The sequence below is a fragment of the Aptenodytes patagonicus genome, chromosome 4, assembly GCF_965638725.1.
Source record: "Aptenodytes patagonicus chromosome 4, bAptPat1.pri.cur, whole genome shotgun sequence".
Lineage (NCBI taxonomy): Eukaryota > Metazoa > Chordata > Aves > Sphenisciformes > Spheniscidae > Aptenodytes > Aptenodytes patagonicus.
The window spans coordinates 17,360,612-17,379,647 of NC_134952.1; the positions used below are offsets into that span (position 1 = coordinate 17,360,612).

The following is a 19,036-nucleotide window of genomic DNA, read 5'->3' on the forward strand; positions in this document are numbered from 1 at the left end:
GCTCAGGCAGAATTTATCTTTCTTTGATGTTTTCTGCAGCTCTCCACAAGCTCCCTTCTGCTGAGAGAAAGCTACTAACAGTACTTATGGCAGCTAGTTTAAGTTAGTTAAAGCTACTCTTTCACTGCGGTTAGTACCGTGTAAACATAGCCATGAATGTGTCTATAAAACATACTGTAGGCAGACACCAACTTGTTCTGCTGACACTCCAAGTAACCCAAAAGCTACATGTTTGCATAGCGTGGCATCACGTCTGAGCAAGTAAACCCTGTGAAGAGGCAGGATATATTTGTTTGGGCCCTGAGCCAGATGAAAATGGCCACACAGCATCTGGTCAGCTCGGCGTGTGGGCAGAACAGGCTCGTAAAAGCATTTGCCATATAGGCATAGCTGACCTCCTCAACACTGGAAGACTTCTTTTCATGGCAAGACTGAAGCCCACGGGTAGGCAATGTGAAGGAGAAAGATAGTCCCTTCCCTGAACACAGGACTTAGTGCTCAAGCACTGTCAGTCAAGCATCACAGCACGGTCCACATTCAGGTGAAAAATATCAGAGGTGAAATGTGTCGATACATGCATCAAAAGGGACATAACGTAGTGGGGAGTGTGTCTGGAGAACTGGTGGGAGGTGAGGGGTTACGGTGATATGATAAAAGATACACACGGCATTCTCAAAATCCTCAAACTGCATTGAGCACATGTGGATTGATAACCAGCATGATTTTTCTGGTAATTTTATGCTGTAGACGTATGAACAATATCTCACCAGTGGATAACATCAGTTGTCGGTTATATACATGTTTTATAACAACCAGAACACTCTTTTTCAAAAAGCCGTTGGTGGTTGGCTTTGATTTCTTTTTTTCTGCAGCAAAGCTTGCTTTCCCACTCTCTTTCTCTTTCTCTTTCAAGCTCATGGAAGCTAACTGCAGAGAAAGTAAAAAGATATTCAACACACTAGACAAAATAATTAGGAAAATATTCTACCATTTAAAAATGTTTTGTTGGTTTTCAAAGTGCAGCTTGTTTATTACCCTTAAAATGAAGGCAAGTGCCCTGTGTTCAGCTATACAAATCAGATGTCTGACAAAATAACGTCAAATAATAAAGAACCACTTTCAGAAAAGGGCAAGCAATGTAACAGGTTTATAAGCTTCCATCAGAACACACGTTATACGTAGCTTTTAATAAAATTTTATGCAGCAAGTAATGCAGAATGCTCTTAACTTGAAAAAGGTAACATCAGTAATAAGTGCTGTAACAAATCTCTGCCGAAGTTAAAATAGCCTCTTCCTATGTTTTCTGTCCTTTTAGCTGTATGATACATTGTTTCCACATTTCACAGAGAGTCATTATGTCATCTTCTTGATATATTTTTGCTACAACGACTCACTGTGATTTCTGGAACCGCTACAGGTAAGATGCAGTTTCCCGTGACAATGCTGAACTGCCACTGTCAGGACAGCTTCAGGGACCCCTTGAACATAAAACATAACAACAGCACACAGGATCAACCCAAATGCCTACCCAGACCAACACCTGTGCCTGACAACAGCCAAATTAAAAACCTAAGAAAAAAATGGGAAAAAAAAGGACAAGTGTGACATGATTCTCGCCCTGGTCCATCATACCTGCTTCCAAAAATGAACAGGTGGAAAGCTACGAAGGTGATGGTCGCATTCAGTTACACATGGAAGTCACGGCTACTAATAGCTATTAATGTCCAAGTACAATGAGATTGCAGGGAACCCCATGCTCCAAATATCAACCTAACAACTCTTAATTTAATTACAGAAAAATACATATGAACTATGATCCCAGACTGGAAACATATAAAAAAATTTCTCTTGGAACGTATTTTCTTACAGGACTGAAGAAATTCAAGGTGGGAAGTTCTTCTCTAAAGGTTTAGGAATAACATTTATCTTTCCACAGTGTTGATGGGGTTACAGTGCAACACTGCCAATAAGCATCCCTGTTGACATCAGGGAGAATGATCCAGATCAATAATTCGATGTTCTGATATCTTAACATGAATATGACTATCTAATTCAAAATACTTCTTTGACAAATCAAATACATTTTTTCAAAATCTACCAAATTTGAAAAATGTACAGAAATCACCTGATGTGGGAAAGCCAACTTAATTTGGTATCTTTCACACTCGTTATGCTCAAACAGGACTCTGAATAAAAAAAATAAAATACTCAACTTTGCAATGTAAACATGTAAATATGTTGTTGTATACATACACATTTGAAATATCCCCCTGGCTTTCAAATAATTTGCACGTATTTCACAGCAGCATTGCAAACTCAACTCAGGATCTGGAAACAAATTTGTGTGGCGATTACCGCAGTGAATAGTTAGCTGACTTATTTGTTTACAAAGCCTAACCCCATATAGTATTTGGTAGGAACCAATTCATACTGTTGTTATAAGACAAATAAAAAAGGTGCTGGAATAAAATGCAGAAAATGCCAGTCCAAAGTTGTTATGTTTTGGGCATCCATTACACGGAAGAGTAATAGAAAGTAACACTCCTACAAAGTCATTTTTTCACCATAACCATAGAAAAATATCTCCGCCTAAAGTCAGTCTTCCTTCACTACACTCATACATGAATATTTTCAGATGAGTTTTCCCCCTGTTAATCCTGATCTTACTTCAGACATTATTCAAGGACAAATCCTGGTCGCTCATGGATCTCCACTTAAACAGCAGGAATTTTGCTTGCATGATGATATGAAGAATTGAAGAAAATTATCTTCATTTTTGTGGAGTTAGTCATCTAAGAGGTAAGGGCAGAAGAGGAGTGCCGTACTCTGATGCAGGACAGGTAGCTGCCCTGTTTCTCCTCCCTGTGTGTCTGGATCATGTCAATAAGGCACACTGCACGCAGCTTGAAAACCTCAGAAAACATGGTCTTTGCTCTGCAACTACTCGCTAATAGAAACTGAATTCTATATATTTTTTTTCAGCAAAATTGTGGATTAATTCAAAACTAAAATGTCATTTTGATACAAAAAAATAGAAAAGGAGGGAAAATTGCCCACAGTGAGGCATAAGGAAAGCAATTTAGACAAATAAGAGCTGTTCCCAAACCTCTGCACAAATCTTGGACTGAACATGACATTTAAAATTTTTTTTGGATCAGCACTCTTGTATTTTATACAGTACTTTATCCACATCCCTCCTATCCTCCTGTTCCTAGAATCAGCACAGTTAGAAATAGAAATTAAAAGGTTATTCTTGCATACCTCACATCTGGTTAGAGTTAGGAAGTGCTAAAAATGATATGAGGGAGTTTATTCTCACAGGCTTTTGGGCCTGAAATTCTTCTTGTTTCCTGTCTTTGCAAGAACTTCGGAGGCATGGGGTTCTTAGAAAGGGATGGCTATTTTGCCTGCCATTGGAAAAGAGTGAAATTACTTTGATGGTCTGAGCTATGGCTTGGAACTTATAACTAACTCATTAAATATTTGAATGTATGCAAGTTAATGTAGAAAACAATTCACAGCAAACAATGGGATACTAAAGACACTTCTCCCCTGCGCTTCATACCCAGTAGGTGCCCACACTGACTGCACAATATAACACAATGCATGTCACATAACTGCAGAAAAGATTCATGGGGTGGTTTTGTTTTGCCACACTGTGCAACCGAATCTCACCTGTTACTGCAGATGAAACTCTTATCAGTATATAGGGACCTGTATTTCCGAGAGAAGAAAATATCAACCCTCTCTTACAGTATGTTCTTTGTGTCTACATAACGTGCCCCCTCCAGGAGCAATATACATTTAGCAAAATGATTCTGAATTTCTTCAGGCTAATCCTCTATGCCTACACACTCACGCAATATCCTACTGGGGTGGAACAGGAGCTTCTAACCATACGCACATTGTGCCGGCAAAGCAGCATTAGTTTGATTTCCCAGAGCTATTCCCATGAGCTGGTGTGCAGCGTAGTCACAAGCAGTGGCTCTGAGTGACATTTCTCACCTTTAATTTCTCCTAAAAATCCACCACTTCTGAGGCAGATGGCAGGCTACACCCCCAAAAAGGCAACTTCACAGGAAGCCTTCGCTCTGCGTGGGGATGCTGCGTAGGGGAGCTGAACTTTTGCTCCTCCTCTGTTATTTCCACCTGCTTTTTTCCCCCGAGTTTCATCACTTGTATGTCATCCCATTCACATTTTACTCTCCCATGCCATAAGCTGTCTGCTCCATTCAGTGTCCTTCAAAGGGGTACTCACATGGAAGGCACTCACAAGAAGGTCACCCAAAGCCTTTCCATTGAAGAATCTGTGTTTGCCACTTGTTTGTTAAGTTATCGGTGCTCCGTATGTTCTGAGTAGTGATAAATGCACACAAAACTGCAGAATCTCAAGAAAGGTGATGGGAATGGTTGAATTTCAGAACATAGGTTTTCATGCAACTGTGAGAAGATTTAAGAGCAAATGGTAGTACTAACAAAACAACATTTTTGTTTACTGCATCAGAGCTACAAGTTACACTTGAGGAATGACATTCTTAACAGTGTCAAGAAAAAGTGGTGTTTACTTTATAAGGAGTAAATTTTAACCAAATGCGATCAGAAACCAAGAAAAATTCTTACTTTTTTTCAGAGAAACTTGTATGTTTACACTCCAGTATCACAAAAAAAAAAAAAAAAAAAAAAAGACAATATCTATGTTGTGGGTGTCTTTTTTGTCTCCCCAGTGATTCCAGAATTTAAGAATATTTTGGTATATTCTATAGTGTTTTATTTGAAATACCTAACCTTTATATAACTAGCCAACTGAGGGGGAATAATCAACTCCTTCCCATATGCCATACTCACTATACCGACCGTGGTATGTTGGGATGACACATCTTAGGCAAATGTTGCAGTGCTCCCTGACAAGTTTGCAAACTGGTCCCAAGAGAGTGACTGCCAATGGATGTTTCTTAATGGGCACAGTGAGATGACAATTATGAGGGATTCTTCCAACTACCTATCCATCTATGAATCATTCTCCTAGATTTACCAGGAATTACTACATTGTCTTTATTAAATGTGATACTAAGCAGGAGTTTTGCTAAAACATCGAATAAAAACTGGTCTGCCGGCAACATTAGATATGTTGAAGGTAAGAGTCATTGGCCCCTTGCATATCTGCTAACCACAGGAATACACTACTGCACGATGGATGATCCCTATTATTGATACCACATTGGTGTCACTGTAATGGAAAATTATACAGGTTTTCTTTTTGTCTTTTTCACTATTTTTTCTCAATGCATCACTGACAGTAGTAATATGAATCTGCTCTTGTTTGAAACGTAGTGGCCTAGAAAATGTATAAACTGATGCCAGTGTGTCTGCTACAGAGCAGAAGGATCCCAGTGGGCTCCCTTTATAAGATTATTCCAGTATGGGTCAACTGTTGCAATATTCAGCAACCTAAATATCATTAAAGGAGTTATTCCCTACTGTGTCCTTTTGTATCTAACACCTTTTTGAGCAAAAACTTGGATGTTTCCTCCAATACATATTTTTGAGTATCCCACTGATCTGTCTTGTTCTTGGAAAACACCTTGGCGATCTGCAGAAATGAATCTCATGTTGCAGCACTGGCGTTTTCCGTGGCATGACAGTCCATGCTACAAAGTGGTGTGTTCATCTGGTTCACTCTACGCCACAGTTCTGCTTCCTGACTCCTCTGCGTGGTTACAAGAGACATTTACTTCATCTATGGTTTTACCGGTAAAGTTAAGATCCTCATTACCTGAACAAGTTTCAGAAATGTAGGCTCATTTTAAGAGCAAATCTCTCATGAACTGGCACAAAGTTACTGTCATGAAAGACATTGATAGCAAGGGATGATTCTCTTCCAGAGTTGCAAGATATATTTTGAAAATAGGAAACAGACCGTTGTGTTTATTTACTTATGCTTTTGGAGCGTGCAATACAGAACCCCTCCTCAGCACCACTGGGGAGAGTCAACAGCAGTTCAGTCTTTGCTGAGATACAGAAGGGAACCTGCCTTTGAATAGACAAACTTGCCTGTAACTCCTTACAATTTAGGCTGACTACATGCAATACCATTTGTCACTGCAATGCACTGTCAATTAGCATATGCAAATTACAAATTAAAATATGCAAACCACATGTAAATCACACTTATTTTTAAAAGGCTTGCCTAAAGAGGGGGATGTAGCTGTCACTTTTAACAATAGCAAACACCTAATAGCAAACGCCTACGTGTAAAACTACTAAAAAGACAGAGTAGTGGTGCAGTGTTGGAGCACATCTGAACCCACATCCTCTTTCAATACACAAGATAAGTTTTTATGAGATTTCTTTTGGTATTTGTTCATGGTGCATTGCATACTTATGCCTACTAGCAAATGTTTTAAAACAGGATACCTGGAAATATTGCAACAGATAAGCTTGCAGAGAACAACCTTTCCCCCAAATATGTAAGCGAGCATATAATGCTCTGTGAGAGAGATGGTAAGTACTAAAAAACCCTTGTACCATAAATAAAAAGGAAAGACTTGACCCGCATTATTATGTCACTGCTTTTCTGTGAGAAGTTGAGCCTTGAAATGGAATCACAAGCTTATGATGAGCCCCAAAGTCTTGCTTAATTTATCATCATTTTCCCTTGAAAATCTTGAGAGCAAATTTCGAAGCCTCTCCCATGTCTTCTATAATGTCCTATGGTGCACAGTAAACTGGGGGCAATTATTTCATCAAGAAGCAATTAATTGTTTTTGTTCATGTCATAAAGATGGGTACTGAACATGTGGGAAATTGAAACAGAAAGCTTACTGCAAATACTTTCACTGAAAATACCACCTTACAGCCTAGTTCCGAATCTACACAGTTTGACAGAAGTATAATTGTAGGACAGTAAATATTGTTGAAATACTTACAGCAGCAACATTCCAAGGGCAGTCACAGAAGTAGCAGGTAAACAGATATTATTCAGGTAAAGCTTATCCCTCTTTGCATACAGGCATGAAGCATGCCGTTATAAATGTATCACCATGAAAGGGGTTAAGGACGACTTCTTCATGTGAGCGAAGGCCCGTGCTCACAGGCAAACCCACGCGATAGGCAGAGCGGGAGCAATATAAGATGTGACCAGCCTTAGCTGCTTGCTGTCATCCTGCTGGGAGTTGCAAGCCCACAGGGAGACACCACAACAGCCCTCATGATGGCTCCTACTCCAAATGAGGGCTTGGTGGTGGCTGAAGATGACTTGGCAAGGCAGCGCGTGACAAAAGCCCCCCTCTGAGGTCAGTCACCTCCAGAGGAAGAGCAGTAGCAAGCAGCAAGAATGGTCACTTTTAAAATAACCAGCTGTTTCCACGTGTGACTGTGCTCTAACAGTGTGGTTTGCAACCATTGTTTAATTGTAATTTCAGCTAACCATTTTGTAGTAATTGATGGCTGAATAAGGAATTCAACAGCTGCCTATATGACTGAACAAATTACATTCAGCTTATAATACTTTCTTAACTCAGCCACCCACTATGGCTGAAATATTTGATTGCTAAATTGATTTTTCATTAATTTAATCTTCAGGGGTGATTATTATTCTGAAGCTGGACCACACACAATAAAAATAGGCATTTTATTAGTCATATAGTCATAGGGCATATAGGGAAAAAGGTATGTGCCCTGGCTGATGAATCCTGGCTGATGTATAATTTGTTGTTCCAGTGCCAACTTGCAGAACACCATTACTTCATCACAGTTGGTCTGATAGAAGTGAAAAGAAATTTGGGTCCCATTAGTCCTTTTAAAAAATCTTGACCTTGAAAATATGAAACTACTTGGAAGAGATTATTAAATAGCTGTAATAATAAAAAATAATCCCAATAATGAAATTTTAAATTAAGAAAAGCTCTTTCTCATTTCAGGAGACATTTGTTATCAGGAAGACAGTATGTCCTGAAAGTGCTCTGTGATAGTTTCACCGTAAATAAATGCTTTTAAAATCATAGAATGTCATTACCATAAAATACATCCTTGCAAAAAATATAATCAATTAGCAAAAGGTCTTTAATACAAGACACTTTACAAATACATGTCACTGAAACTACTCACACAAATAAATGTTTGCAGGAGAGCAAGAGGGAGACCTTAATGCTTTTTCAGTGAAAACTTGCCAGGAAGCAACTATACCTACTTCAGTGAATAAGAGACGTGGTCAGCAACATAAATTAGTGGTCAGTGCAAGCCATCTCAAAACTCCTGCTTGGTAATGTTTTCAAATTACCTCTTTTCTTCTGGCAGTCACCATTTTGCAGGTCTAACTACCCCAGCCAAAGCAAAGCAGCAGAATACTGCTGACCTCCTCATGGTCTAGAGAGGCCAATTTTATTTCTAAGGTTAGTATTCTCCCTTTTGGTGAGATTTTCCTTTCATTTCTGAGAGTAACCCAGGCCCAAAAGACTACAACATGATGCCCATCAACTAATGAATTAATCAGCTACACTGAAAACACCTAAAGCCCTGGACTGACCTGAAACTAGTAATGTCTCAACCAGCTTAGACCCCCCAGGGACCTGTCTTTAACGCTAGATCTTTAAAAAAGGAAATGGACAAGAAATGGAGGAAAAACTAGCTTCTGCGTCATTTTCTCTCTATATTATGGGTACATAAGAATTGTAACAGCTTGTGTGATGAAGGTGTGAGGAAAGGAAGTATAGTAATACAAAAGACATAGATGGTTCTTGACATATGTCCTTTTTTCTGCTTAGCAACATGTCAGTGTACTGCATTCTTTTTTTGTTTCAACTTTCTGCAAAAAGGGTGTTTATACTGGAAGAACTGTTTTTTTGCAGAACCCGATGCACAACCTTCTGCAATGTCCGTAATGGTAAAGCAGTGGATACTTTGCACTGAAGAGAGCCCAGAGGGTTCTGTAACCGTAACACTAAAATATTTTTCAAGGTAGACAAGTATTCTCCAGTAGCGTGAGCCAGGCAAACCCAAGATGCTCCCCCCTAAGAATTTTCTTCTACTGTCTTTTAATAACAACTCTTGTCATTTAAAGTGCTCTATTAAGATATGCCCTTCCCCCCCAATCCATTACTGTAGGGGAGTACTGTGAAGAACTACTTCACAGTTGAAATTAGATAACCTGGACTTGCTTTGTTCGCCAGAGCCCCTTTCTTTTCTTGCATAAATTTTTAAATTACTTTTATTCCTCAAGTCAGAAAATAATTTATCCCATTACAAATATTTTTAATAGGAAAACTTTCCTGTATAATTAATTGCTACTGACAGGCATCTAAAAATCAACATTTTTAGCTGCCCAGAACCTTCACTTTTATTATCCTGCTAGAAATGATGTACATTTGAATTTCTACTGGTGGAATTCACATTGCAAGGATCATAACCTCCAAGAATTTCCTTTTATATTCTGAGCCAAATTCAACCTCTTACTTCAGTAAAACCTACTACCACACTGTTCCAGTGAATTAGTTGTGAAGTGAACATACAAAACATAGAGCAGACACTATGTTTTTCATATTTTTTAAGGTTTGCACTTGTGTCGGCAAAGACGACCTGAGTTTTACTGGTATTAAAGGTGTTTTATGTCCTCTTAGCAGCCCAGCAGTTTTCTTTACACCCATTTTGTGTTTCCTTTGCCAAAATTATGTAATGCAGCCTTAACATAAATGAGAACAATTCCATAATTTTTTTAGAACACAATCCAGCTTTTGTACAATCTAAAGTACCTCTAATAAATACATAAATCTTCTGAGTCTGAGTACTTTTGAGCAATGTTTTAGGTATGAATGAGGATACCTCTCAAGCAAAGGTTGCATCTTGCTGTTCAGTATCAATTTGAAGATAAATAACCTACATGGTCTAAGCAAGCTGTGCCACATATGATGCATACATAGGTGATTAACAACAACGAAGAACATAAGACCTCATAAATCTGCAGATTTAGTCCCCTAACGACTCAGCAAATCACATCATATAATCTTTTCCACAAGCTTACTGAGCTCTGTCTTAAAACTGGTCCATTTCTTCCTCCACTGCTACTACTGATTCGGATCCCATTGATCTGACAACTAGAAATCTTCTAATTTCCAGTCTCATATCCATTTGTTTTAGTGTCAAGTGCCACTTTTCTCCCATGCTGCTGCTTCCTCCCCTGAAAAGCATGCGGACAGCCATCCAGTCTCCTCTCAACCTTATACTAGTGGACTAAACAAGCCACAACCTTTTACTTTGTTTGCACAACATAAGCTTCTGTATCATTCTAATCATCCCTATAGTCCTTCCTAACACTTGCTCCACTTGGATTTCATCTTTCTTAAAAACGGGCAGCCAGTTTTTCAAAAGCAAGCTCTCCAGTGCTGCTACGACATTAACATTTTCCTGTCTCTGCAGGAAATATCTCATTTGATACTTTCTAGGATCACATCGCTTTCTTCACAGCTGTATCACATTGGTGACTCATAGTTATTCTATGACTGATTGTTACACACAGGTCTTTTGCCTCCTCTGTCATTTTCAACTGATAAGTCTCTAGCAGAAATTCTTTTTAGCAGCCCTTAAGTGCCATCCATACCCTTAAATTTCATCTCATTTCTATTACTTGAGTCCTCAAGGTCAGGACATTTTTCCTGTGTAATATTCTGATCATCCTTTATATTAATGATGCCTCACAATATTTTGCCACCACCAAATTCCATTCCTCTACTTCTACATTTTGTGCCAACATCATTAATTAAAATGTTAAGTAAGTCAAGTCTTCTAGATTGATCCTTGAAAAATTCTGCTGATATCTTCCTTCCAGTGTGACAGTTCTCCATTTAACATACCCTGTTGTCATCTCTTTTTTATTCAGCTCCATTCTGTTCTGCAATACCACTACTAACATGCACCTTGTTGAACTGGACTAATAATTTCCTATGTGTGATCCTGTATCAAATGCTGAACTCCAAATAATATGTTATACTTTTAAATTGTTGTAACCCAGCATTTGGGTTGCATGTGATGGGAATTACTATAGCAGGACCCCCTTGTTGCTAGCCAGGCTAGGACCAAGGGAAGGAGTTCATTGCAATGTTAAACCGTATAACCTGGCCCAAAGGGACCAGGGGTGGAGACTGTGATGGAAATACCTTTAAATTGTTGTAAACCATGATCTGAGTTGCATGTTATGGGAATTACTATAGCAGGAACCACCTGAACCAATGGAGGACAACCCTTACAAGAAGCAGTGCAAGTGCAGCAAGTGACCCGACCTGAGCTGGCTTTGGTGCCCAGTAACTCCACGCAACACACCACCTCTCCCGTCCTGAGTGACCACCATAACAGATGGAGATCAAAGTCATGGACTAAATGAACTCCATGGGCATTTTGTGGACATTTGTGGACATTTCACAGGGGTGGTCCATAGACTAGGGGAATGATATCTGTGTATCATACCAAAGGATGGGAAGGGGGGTGGTGGTTAATGAGGATGTATTGGATAGTGTGGGACCTGAGCATGACGTAAATGGTATGGAATAAGGGATGGAGAATGTGCTGGTTTTGGCTGAGGTAGAGTTAATTTTCTTCACAGAAGCTAGGACGGGGCTGTGTTTTGGATTTGTGCTGAGAATAATGTTGATAACACACTGATGTTTTAGCTGTTGCTGAGCAGTGCTTACACAGAATCAAGGCCTTTTCAGCTTCTGATACTGCCCTGCCAGCGAGTAGGCTGTGGGTGCACAAGAAGTTGGGAGGGGACACAGCTGGGACAGCTGACCCCAACTGACCAAAGGGATAGTCCACACCGTATGATGTCATGCTCAGCATATAAAGCTGGGGGAAGAAGAAGGAAGAGGGGGACGTTTGGAGTGATGGCGTTTGTCTTCCCAAGTAACCATTACACGTGATGGAGCCCTGCTTTGCTGGAGATGGCTGAACACCTGCCTGCGATGGGAAGGAGTGAATGAATTCCTTGTTTTGTTTTGCTTGTGTGTGTGTCTTTTGCTTTACCTATTAAACTGTCTTTATCTCAACCCATGAGTCTTCTCACTTTCACCCTTCCGATTCTCTCCCCCATCCCACTGGGCGGGGGAGTGAGCGAGCGGCTGTGTGGTGCTTAGATGCCAGCTGGGGTTAAACTATGGCACAGATCTACCACATTTCCTGTATCTAGGTATCAGTGTAGTTCGGAATAATAACTTTGATAAATCTGTGTTGCATTTGTTCGAATGTTCTAATATTGTAGTTGCTTAAAACTAATTTAAAGGTCAGACAAAATGAGATGGTAGTAAATTACCTCTCAGGAAAATTGTCATTAAAGAAATTTTATTTCAGAGCAACCCATGAAATAAAGACAACTTATATGCAAGAAATTAGCTAAAGCACTAAAAAATCAGCTATTAACCAGCACTGATCTAAAACAGTTCTAAGAAAAAGGATAACTTATCATGTAGATTTGATACAAAGCCTTAGAATACAATGTGTTGCAAGAAATAAACATTCTTATATGAACTTGTGTTTTAAACATAACTATCTTCCTATATCTGTTAACAAACTAAGCATTCATACATTTTCATAATACAGGAAAAGAAGTTGAAAAGCACAGACCTGTGAGAATATATCAGGCTTCTCATAGAAGATGGAGCATAGCAACAAAAAGCTATTATAAGTGCTAGGAAGGAAAATAAAAAATGACAAATATATGAATTTCTGCTCTTCAAACAGATAATGCATTTTCCAGGCTGGTTAGAGACTTGATTAGAGACTGATTAGCATTGTGCTTTAGCAGGGTTATTGAGCTTGCTACTGCTAGAAAGTAAGTCAACATCATTGGAAGATCTGTAGCTGTTAGCCTAAATTCACTAGTTGGAATTGTGGCTGTGGAAAGAGTTTTGGAAGATGTTCTGTGCCACTGGACCCAGTTTTTCCTGGAGCTTTTTAGATCTTTACTGGGGAACCGTACTCACCCAGGAGGCAACCACTGTGAACTGATAACAAGGATGTTTCTGAGAGCATGTTACAAAATTAACACGCCTATCTGCAGCTGAAAGTAATGTCTGACCAAACTGTAACACTGCAGTTTGCCTGAGCTTTAAACATCATGTTGAAAGAAACCACAAGTAGCAAATATGGCAGTATGCTGTCTGATTTGAAGGGATGCTCTGAACGAAAGACTGCCCAGGCCCAGCTGTGTCTGCTGGAATTGCCTTGCTGCCTTCTCCTGCTTTCTGGAGCTCCACGGCCTCCCATCCATCACATGCTGGGAGTGCTCATGCCCTTCGTGACATGATGGAGGCTGCTTACATGTCCCATCATGGCTCAGGAGGTACATATGACAGGCATGTGGCTGCCATATGGTCGATTCCTGCTTTACCTGGATCACAGGACAACCACATATGTAGTCAGACAACAGGACAGGGGGCCACCAAACACTTCCCGAAGGGCCTCTACAGGCTACTCCAGCCAAAAGGTTGGAAATGCTGCCAAGAATATGTCAAATCTATCACCACTAGCTATGCCAGTTCCCTCCAGAATATTACATTAAGGTCAGTTCTGCAACCTTAGCTCCAAATCACTTAAAGATCTGGGTGTAGGATGTTTAAAAGACTGTTTAAAGCTCAGGAGTGATGACCCTTTTCCTCTGGTGCAATGTCACTCTCTATCACATGAATAAAGTTAGTTTCTGCAGCAGCTTCCTTCTCTCCTCAGGTAAGACTGAGACACACGCTTCCAGGCTTGAAGAGCAGGTTTTGAATTTATTTCCTTCACCCTGGACTTTGTTAATATAAACCTGTAATGTAAAATGTTTCCACAATTTAAATATGATCTATTCATGACAGTGAATGGGTTCTTATGTCATCATTGCACTAAATTTAATCTTGTTTCTCAGAATCACTACAGAACACTAAGAAATGCTGCTACTGCCACCTCAGAGATCATTTAGTTACTGAAATTAGTCAAGACCTTCTGGGATACTCTGTAACTTGCATGAAGGCAAAGCTAGAGTTAACAGAAGGAATGGTGGGAAAAAAATAACCTAACCACACTTTTTTTCCAAGAAGAAAAAAATCAAGGAATTGATTACAGAAAACAAGAGCAGCAAATGAAAAAATATATGGTCTGGAGAATAAATCAGATCTTATTAATTAAAAGATGAAAAGGATTGTTTTCTAAACTAAGTTATCAGCCAGACTATCAGGCAGATTCCATTTTCCCCTACACTTTCTATATCAGAAGTGAAAGTTTTAAGGTCCAATGCCAAGTACATTGGTAAGGAACAGCTGAAAAAAATTTAGGAAAATCAGCTGTTTCCTCAATTACTACAATAGCTTCTCTTACTTTCTGTTAAAACGTTATAGATCAATAGCGACATACAGTATTCATCACAGATACATTTGAATATGACTAACTCATGTTTTCCTTTGTGATGAACTAGACTACACATCATTTTCTAGAGCAGTAACTTGCACGACTGTGGGATTAAACCTCTTCTCCATATGCTTTTGAGTAGCGTTCTTGCACTGAACTACAGTACTCTGAGCAGGAAAGTAAATGGGGACAGGCCCCAGTATTTCTTGTTATGGATGATAACAATAAAAATAAACAAAAATAACAGAGTTCATTACTGCATAAGCTTCTTCTATTACTACAGGAACTGCAGATGCCAGAATAATTTCTCATTTGCTGTACAGGGAATATCACTGGAACCTGCACTATCTCTAATGTTAAAGTTGTCTTTGTAACCCATCCTGTGGGCACATGCATTTTACTCATCTCCCTCACGGAAGATAGTATGTGTTTGCTCACTCCTTTTCAAGATTCCTTTCCAAAAGAAAAATAAAGCAAACGGGAGGGAGTACAATCCTGTACAATCATCTTAAGAAAGGCCCAGAATGAAAAAGGAATCAGTTCTGTAACACGTTCCCTTCATTTCTACGATTTCATGAGAGTCTTCCCCCTGGCCTTTCCTCAGTGACTGGCGGGTTTCTCTTCAAGGCATGGACATACCTCCATGCCAGACCAAGGCAACGCAGTACAAGATACCTTGACCCGGTTCTTGATGCCACATCTCGGTTGGCCTCAGCATACATGGCTCATGTCTGCCAGACCAGACTCTGTACCTCTATCAGTTTGCAAGGGGTCCCCTTGGTGGTGTCTGGTCTCCTGGGGCAGCTTCTAGGAGCAGCCCCTGATATGGCAATTATGCACAGATGCAATATAATCTACTGGACAAAATCCTACCCTTAGATTAGCTGAAACCCGTAATAACAACAACTGCTTTCCTGCAGGTATAGTGCAGGAAAAGGTTTGCATGAAGTTCGTTCATATCCCCTCACAGTGGAGTGGATGTAAGTTAAATAGGAGAATTTAACTCACCAAGGTGAACTTCTGGTCAACTACTACTTCTATTTTTCCACTGTTTAATTCTTTTAATAATGTAGTCTTAGTTAGCTATGGAAGAAGAATTATTCGTGGCTTAAACATACAAACATAATGATGTCAAACAGCAAAATGAATCTGTAACCAACATTTAAGCGTAAATAGCTCACTATTGTATAAACTGTTACCTCATTATTTTATACATATGTCTAAGGGTGTGTGTCTGTGTACACCTACACAAACATCTTCCAAATACAATCACCAACAAATCTTTATTACAAAACAAAGGAAAACCTTTAAAAATCTAACAAGTATTATCACATAAATTTTAGAAAAAGTACATGTAACAGGCCAACATGCCAAATAGCTGTCTTAACATTTTATATTTGGCACTCAGATGATGAGTACCTTGTACTTAATAGTTGAAGATGTCACCTAAACAGAATGCTCTTCAGATATTTTAAGCCGTGTAAAATTCAACATACCCTTTCTAACTTACAGCTTTTTTCCAAGCTATGTGACAAATGGCTATACAATTTAAATAAAACAAATAACTTGCATCTAATTTGCAGATTCATCATGCACAGAGCTCTTTGGAAAATTCTTATGCACTGCTTTTACCTTCATACGTAATATGTGAACATGCACATTGTAACCACCAAGAAAAATATTTTTATAGGATTTTCATCCCTCCCAGAGGAGTTTAAAACTCAGAATTCAGGACTTGAGTTTTACATCCTTCCTTTGAAAAATCTAATGTTCCTTTTCATTTATTAGGTTTTAATTTAAATACTCAAAAATACATTCATTAAAAATCATATGTAGAAAAGTAGCAACATATACCTGGACTTAACCTATAGGATGAATTAAAGTAAAAGGTAAAGTAGAATCTACAGTCTGCACATTTTGGTAAGTCTTTCAGTGTTAGACTTTTCTCTGAGAGAGAAGCAGTTCCTACTGGGATGTTATTTAATATGGCAGACAGATTCTATCCAGCTGCTCCTTTTATATCTGGGGAAACAGAAAAAACAGACTGGAGATGTCTTACTATTAATTTTGCAAGCTCCTACTTTGAACAAGCTATTTACAATACAGAAAACAGCTTACTGATTCTTTAATGAGTGGACTACATAGCATAATATGTATGCAAGGTATTTCTTGTAATGGAAAGTTATTCTCCAAGAGAGTACAAAATTAAATAACAGGAAAATCAACAGGACACAGATGCAAAGAGTAAATACCAAAAAAGAAATAAATGGATAATACCATTCCTGGGATGTTTGTGGGAAACATTACCTGTGTTATTACATTAATTACATTAGGCATGTAAATCATAATTAGGTGAAAAGGTTTTTTAGAACAAGGGGTTTTTTTTTAATACAGTGATAGTCTCTGAATTAAACCAGCTGAAAATCAAACTACTTCAAATGGAACAGTAAACCATATGCTGATCCATAGCAGCAAATCTTGTTTTCCAAAGCCAAAAAGTTTTAATTGTATATATTCAAAATGTTCTTGGCTATCATAATTTTCCAGATATCAAAGGCAACGAATTTTATTACTACATTGAATTCTACAGCCTTATGCTCTTAATTTTATCAATCCAATACAGAATTTGACCCTGATAGTTAGAAGCTGAATATTGTCATAAGTATCCAGTATCCCTACTGACCACTCACTTGACAGTTGACCAAAATTCTTCCAAGGAAACCCAAATCCTTCCAGTTTTAATGAATAGATTGTAGCTAGCATCATTCCTGACTGAGGGTGTAAAGAATCTTGTTAAATAGCTATTGTAATCAGATAAAAATGTGGAAATATCAGCACTATTTCCTCTCTTAAAATACCACTGCTGCCAGCAAAACTGGGTCTCACCTGGAGAAGAGCTAGAAAACCACCTGTCCTCCTGTTGCAACACAAGAAAAACAGACTACTAATTCTCAGTACTCTTACGCATTTACAAGATATCAAATTATATTAAAAATGGCCAACCACTACACTAATGTACCTCCTCCTGGAGAGACTGAAGGTTTTATTTCCACTTTTCTATCACACCGAATCTCACGGAGAACGCTACATGCTTCAGTGCTGGATACACATTAGTCCTGTGGCAATTTTCCTGAAATTACACATTAGAGAGGCTCATACCGCCTGGAGATAGATTCACGATTAACTGATATTTCTTTTTAAAATCCTAGGTTGGAGTGCCTGAATGTTGACAGAAAACAGATTTGTATCTAATGCAATGGAGGACTTATTATTTAAATATTTAAACGGTAGTTAGCACTGGGCTTTTCACCTGCAAACCATTCAGTAATCTAGATTTGCTTTATGAGATTATGGAATATCAGGTACAAAACAGAGAGGCCAAATTGTTGGGTGACATCTTTGTCTTATTTCTCAGGGATGGTTCTTACTCCTTAGGGGTATTTGTGCATATAGCTAAATTTGGCATGTTTTTTGGGTATACTGCTCCATTTCAGTGTGTGCAAATATATCATCTTCCGTATTCTTTTGTCCCATAGAGAAGTGACAAGGAGATAGCGTGTGTTTACAGATGTTGTCACAGTAAAAGTTGTTTGGAGGGAAATATTCAACTTTTCGAGCAAGTTACATGTAAGCGTGTGTTACCTGTTATTAAGTACAAACCCCAACAATAGCAGCATACAATTCTTGCTCAATTATATGAGGTATCAGGTGTCATTCAATGGACAAGATCCAACATACAACATGACAAGTTGAATGTGTTGGGATATTCTAGTGAAAAGCTGGTATATCAATTCAATTTCAGCTCAGGGATGATGAAGGTACTTTCTAAGGCTTTTGTGCAGGGAAAAAGAGGAGTGAGTTAGTAAACGATGGCAAGAAACTCTTCTTCAAACACGAAAACATGGTGTTAGGTACTGAGGATCTTGGCTAATAGATACCATATTCCTGCCGTCTTTGTAGTAAGATCATATGACTCCTTCAGTGTTTTGTGACTATTTTACCTTTCATGAGACTTTAAAATTAAATGTAGTTTCAAAAAGTTAAACACTCCACTGAGGGTTTACATTCTGTATACATCCAAAACAGCTGTCCTATACATTCTCTCATTAAGCATATAGGGAATACCAATATTAAATTCAAAACAGGCACGTCCTGTTTCTCTTTCAACAGTGTGAAGTTCAAAAGAATAAACATTGCCTATTGTTAATTAAACAATATATACACTTATGTTAATTAAATCCATTTTCAAAACACATGGGCTGAGCACTGAACTGCATAGCTGAGTCACACACCAAGACAGAAGTCAGTAAAAATTACAGCTGTCCACTGCAGCTGTGGTATCCATTATGCTGGGATTTAACAATAGACAACAATAGAAATCCCATTGCAGGCCAGAAAGCTAGGGAGAAGAATGGACTATAAATCAAGCGAGGAACATCACTGTTGCACTTTTAAATGACATCTCTCCATTAGAGATGTCTAAGAAATGGATAGGCAAATTGTGACAATATTATAACAAAATTCTTAAAATGGATCACTGAATGTCATTACATTCTTTAAGAATACAGCTAAGATCTGAACTTCACATTCATGTGACTTTTTGAACGAGTCTAATTTTAATGTGGAGCTGCTGGGGTGGTTTTTCGTTCTGGAAAGGTTACATACCTGA

The 19,036-nt window shown here is 38.6% G+C and overlaps 1 protein-coding gene across 12 annotated transcripts in view; it reads right to left on the minus strand.

Annotated features, from left to right (window-relative positions):
* Nucleotides 1-19,036, minus strand: part of LDB2 (LIM domain binding 2) — a 225,230-nt gene that overhangs the window by 67,628 nt on the left and 138,566 nt on the right. For 2 of the 12 annotated variants that reach the window (XM_076335989.1, XM_076335990.1), the window contains one exon: nt 768-927. The exons of the other annotated variants lie outside the window; for them this stretch is intronic. In XM_076335989.1, coding sequence (XP_076192104.1) covers nt 768-927 — 160 coding nt within the window. The remainder of the gene's footprint in view (nt 1-767; nt 928-19,036) is intronic. 12 annotated transcript variants of the gene reach the window in all.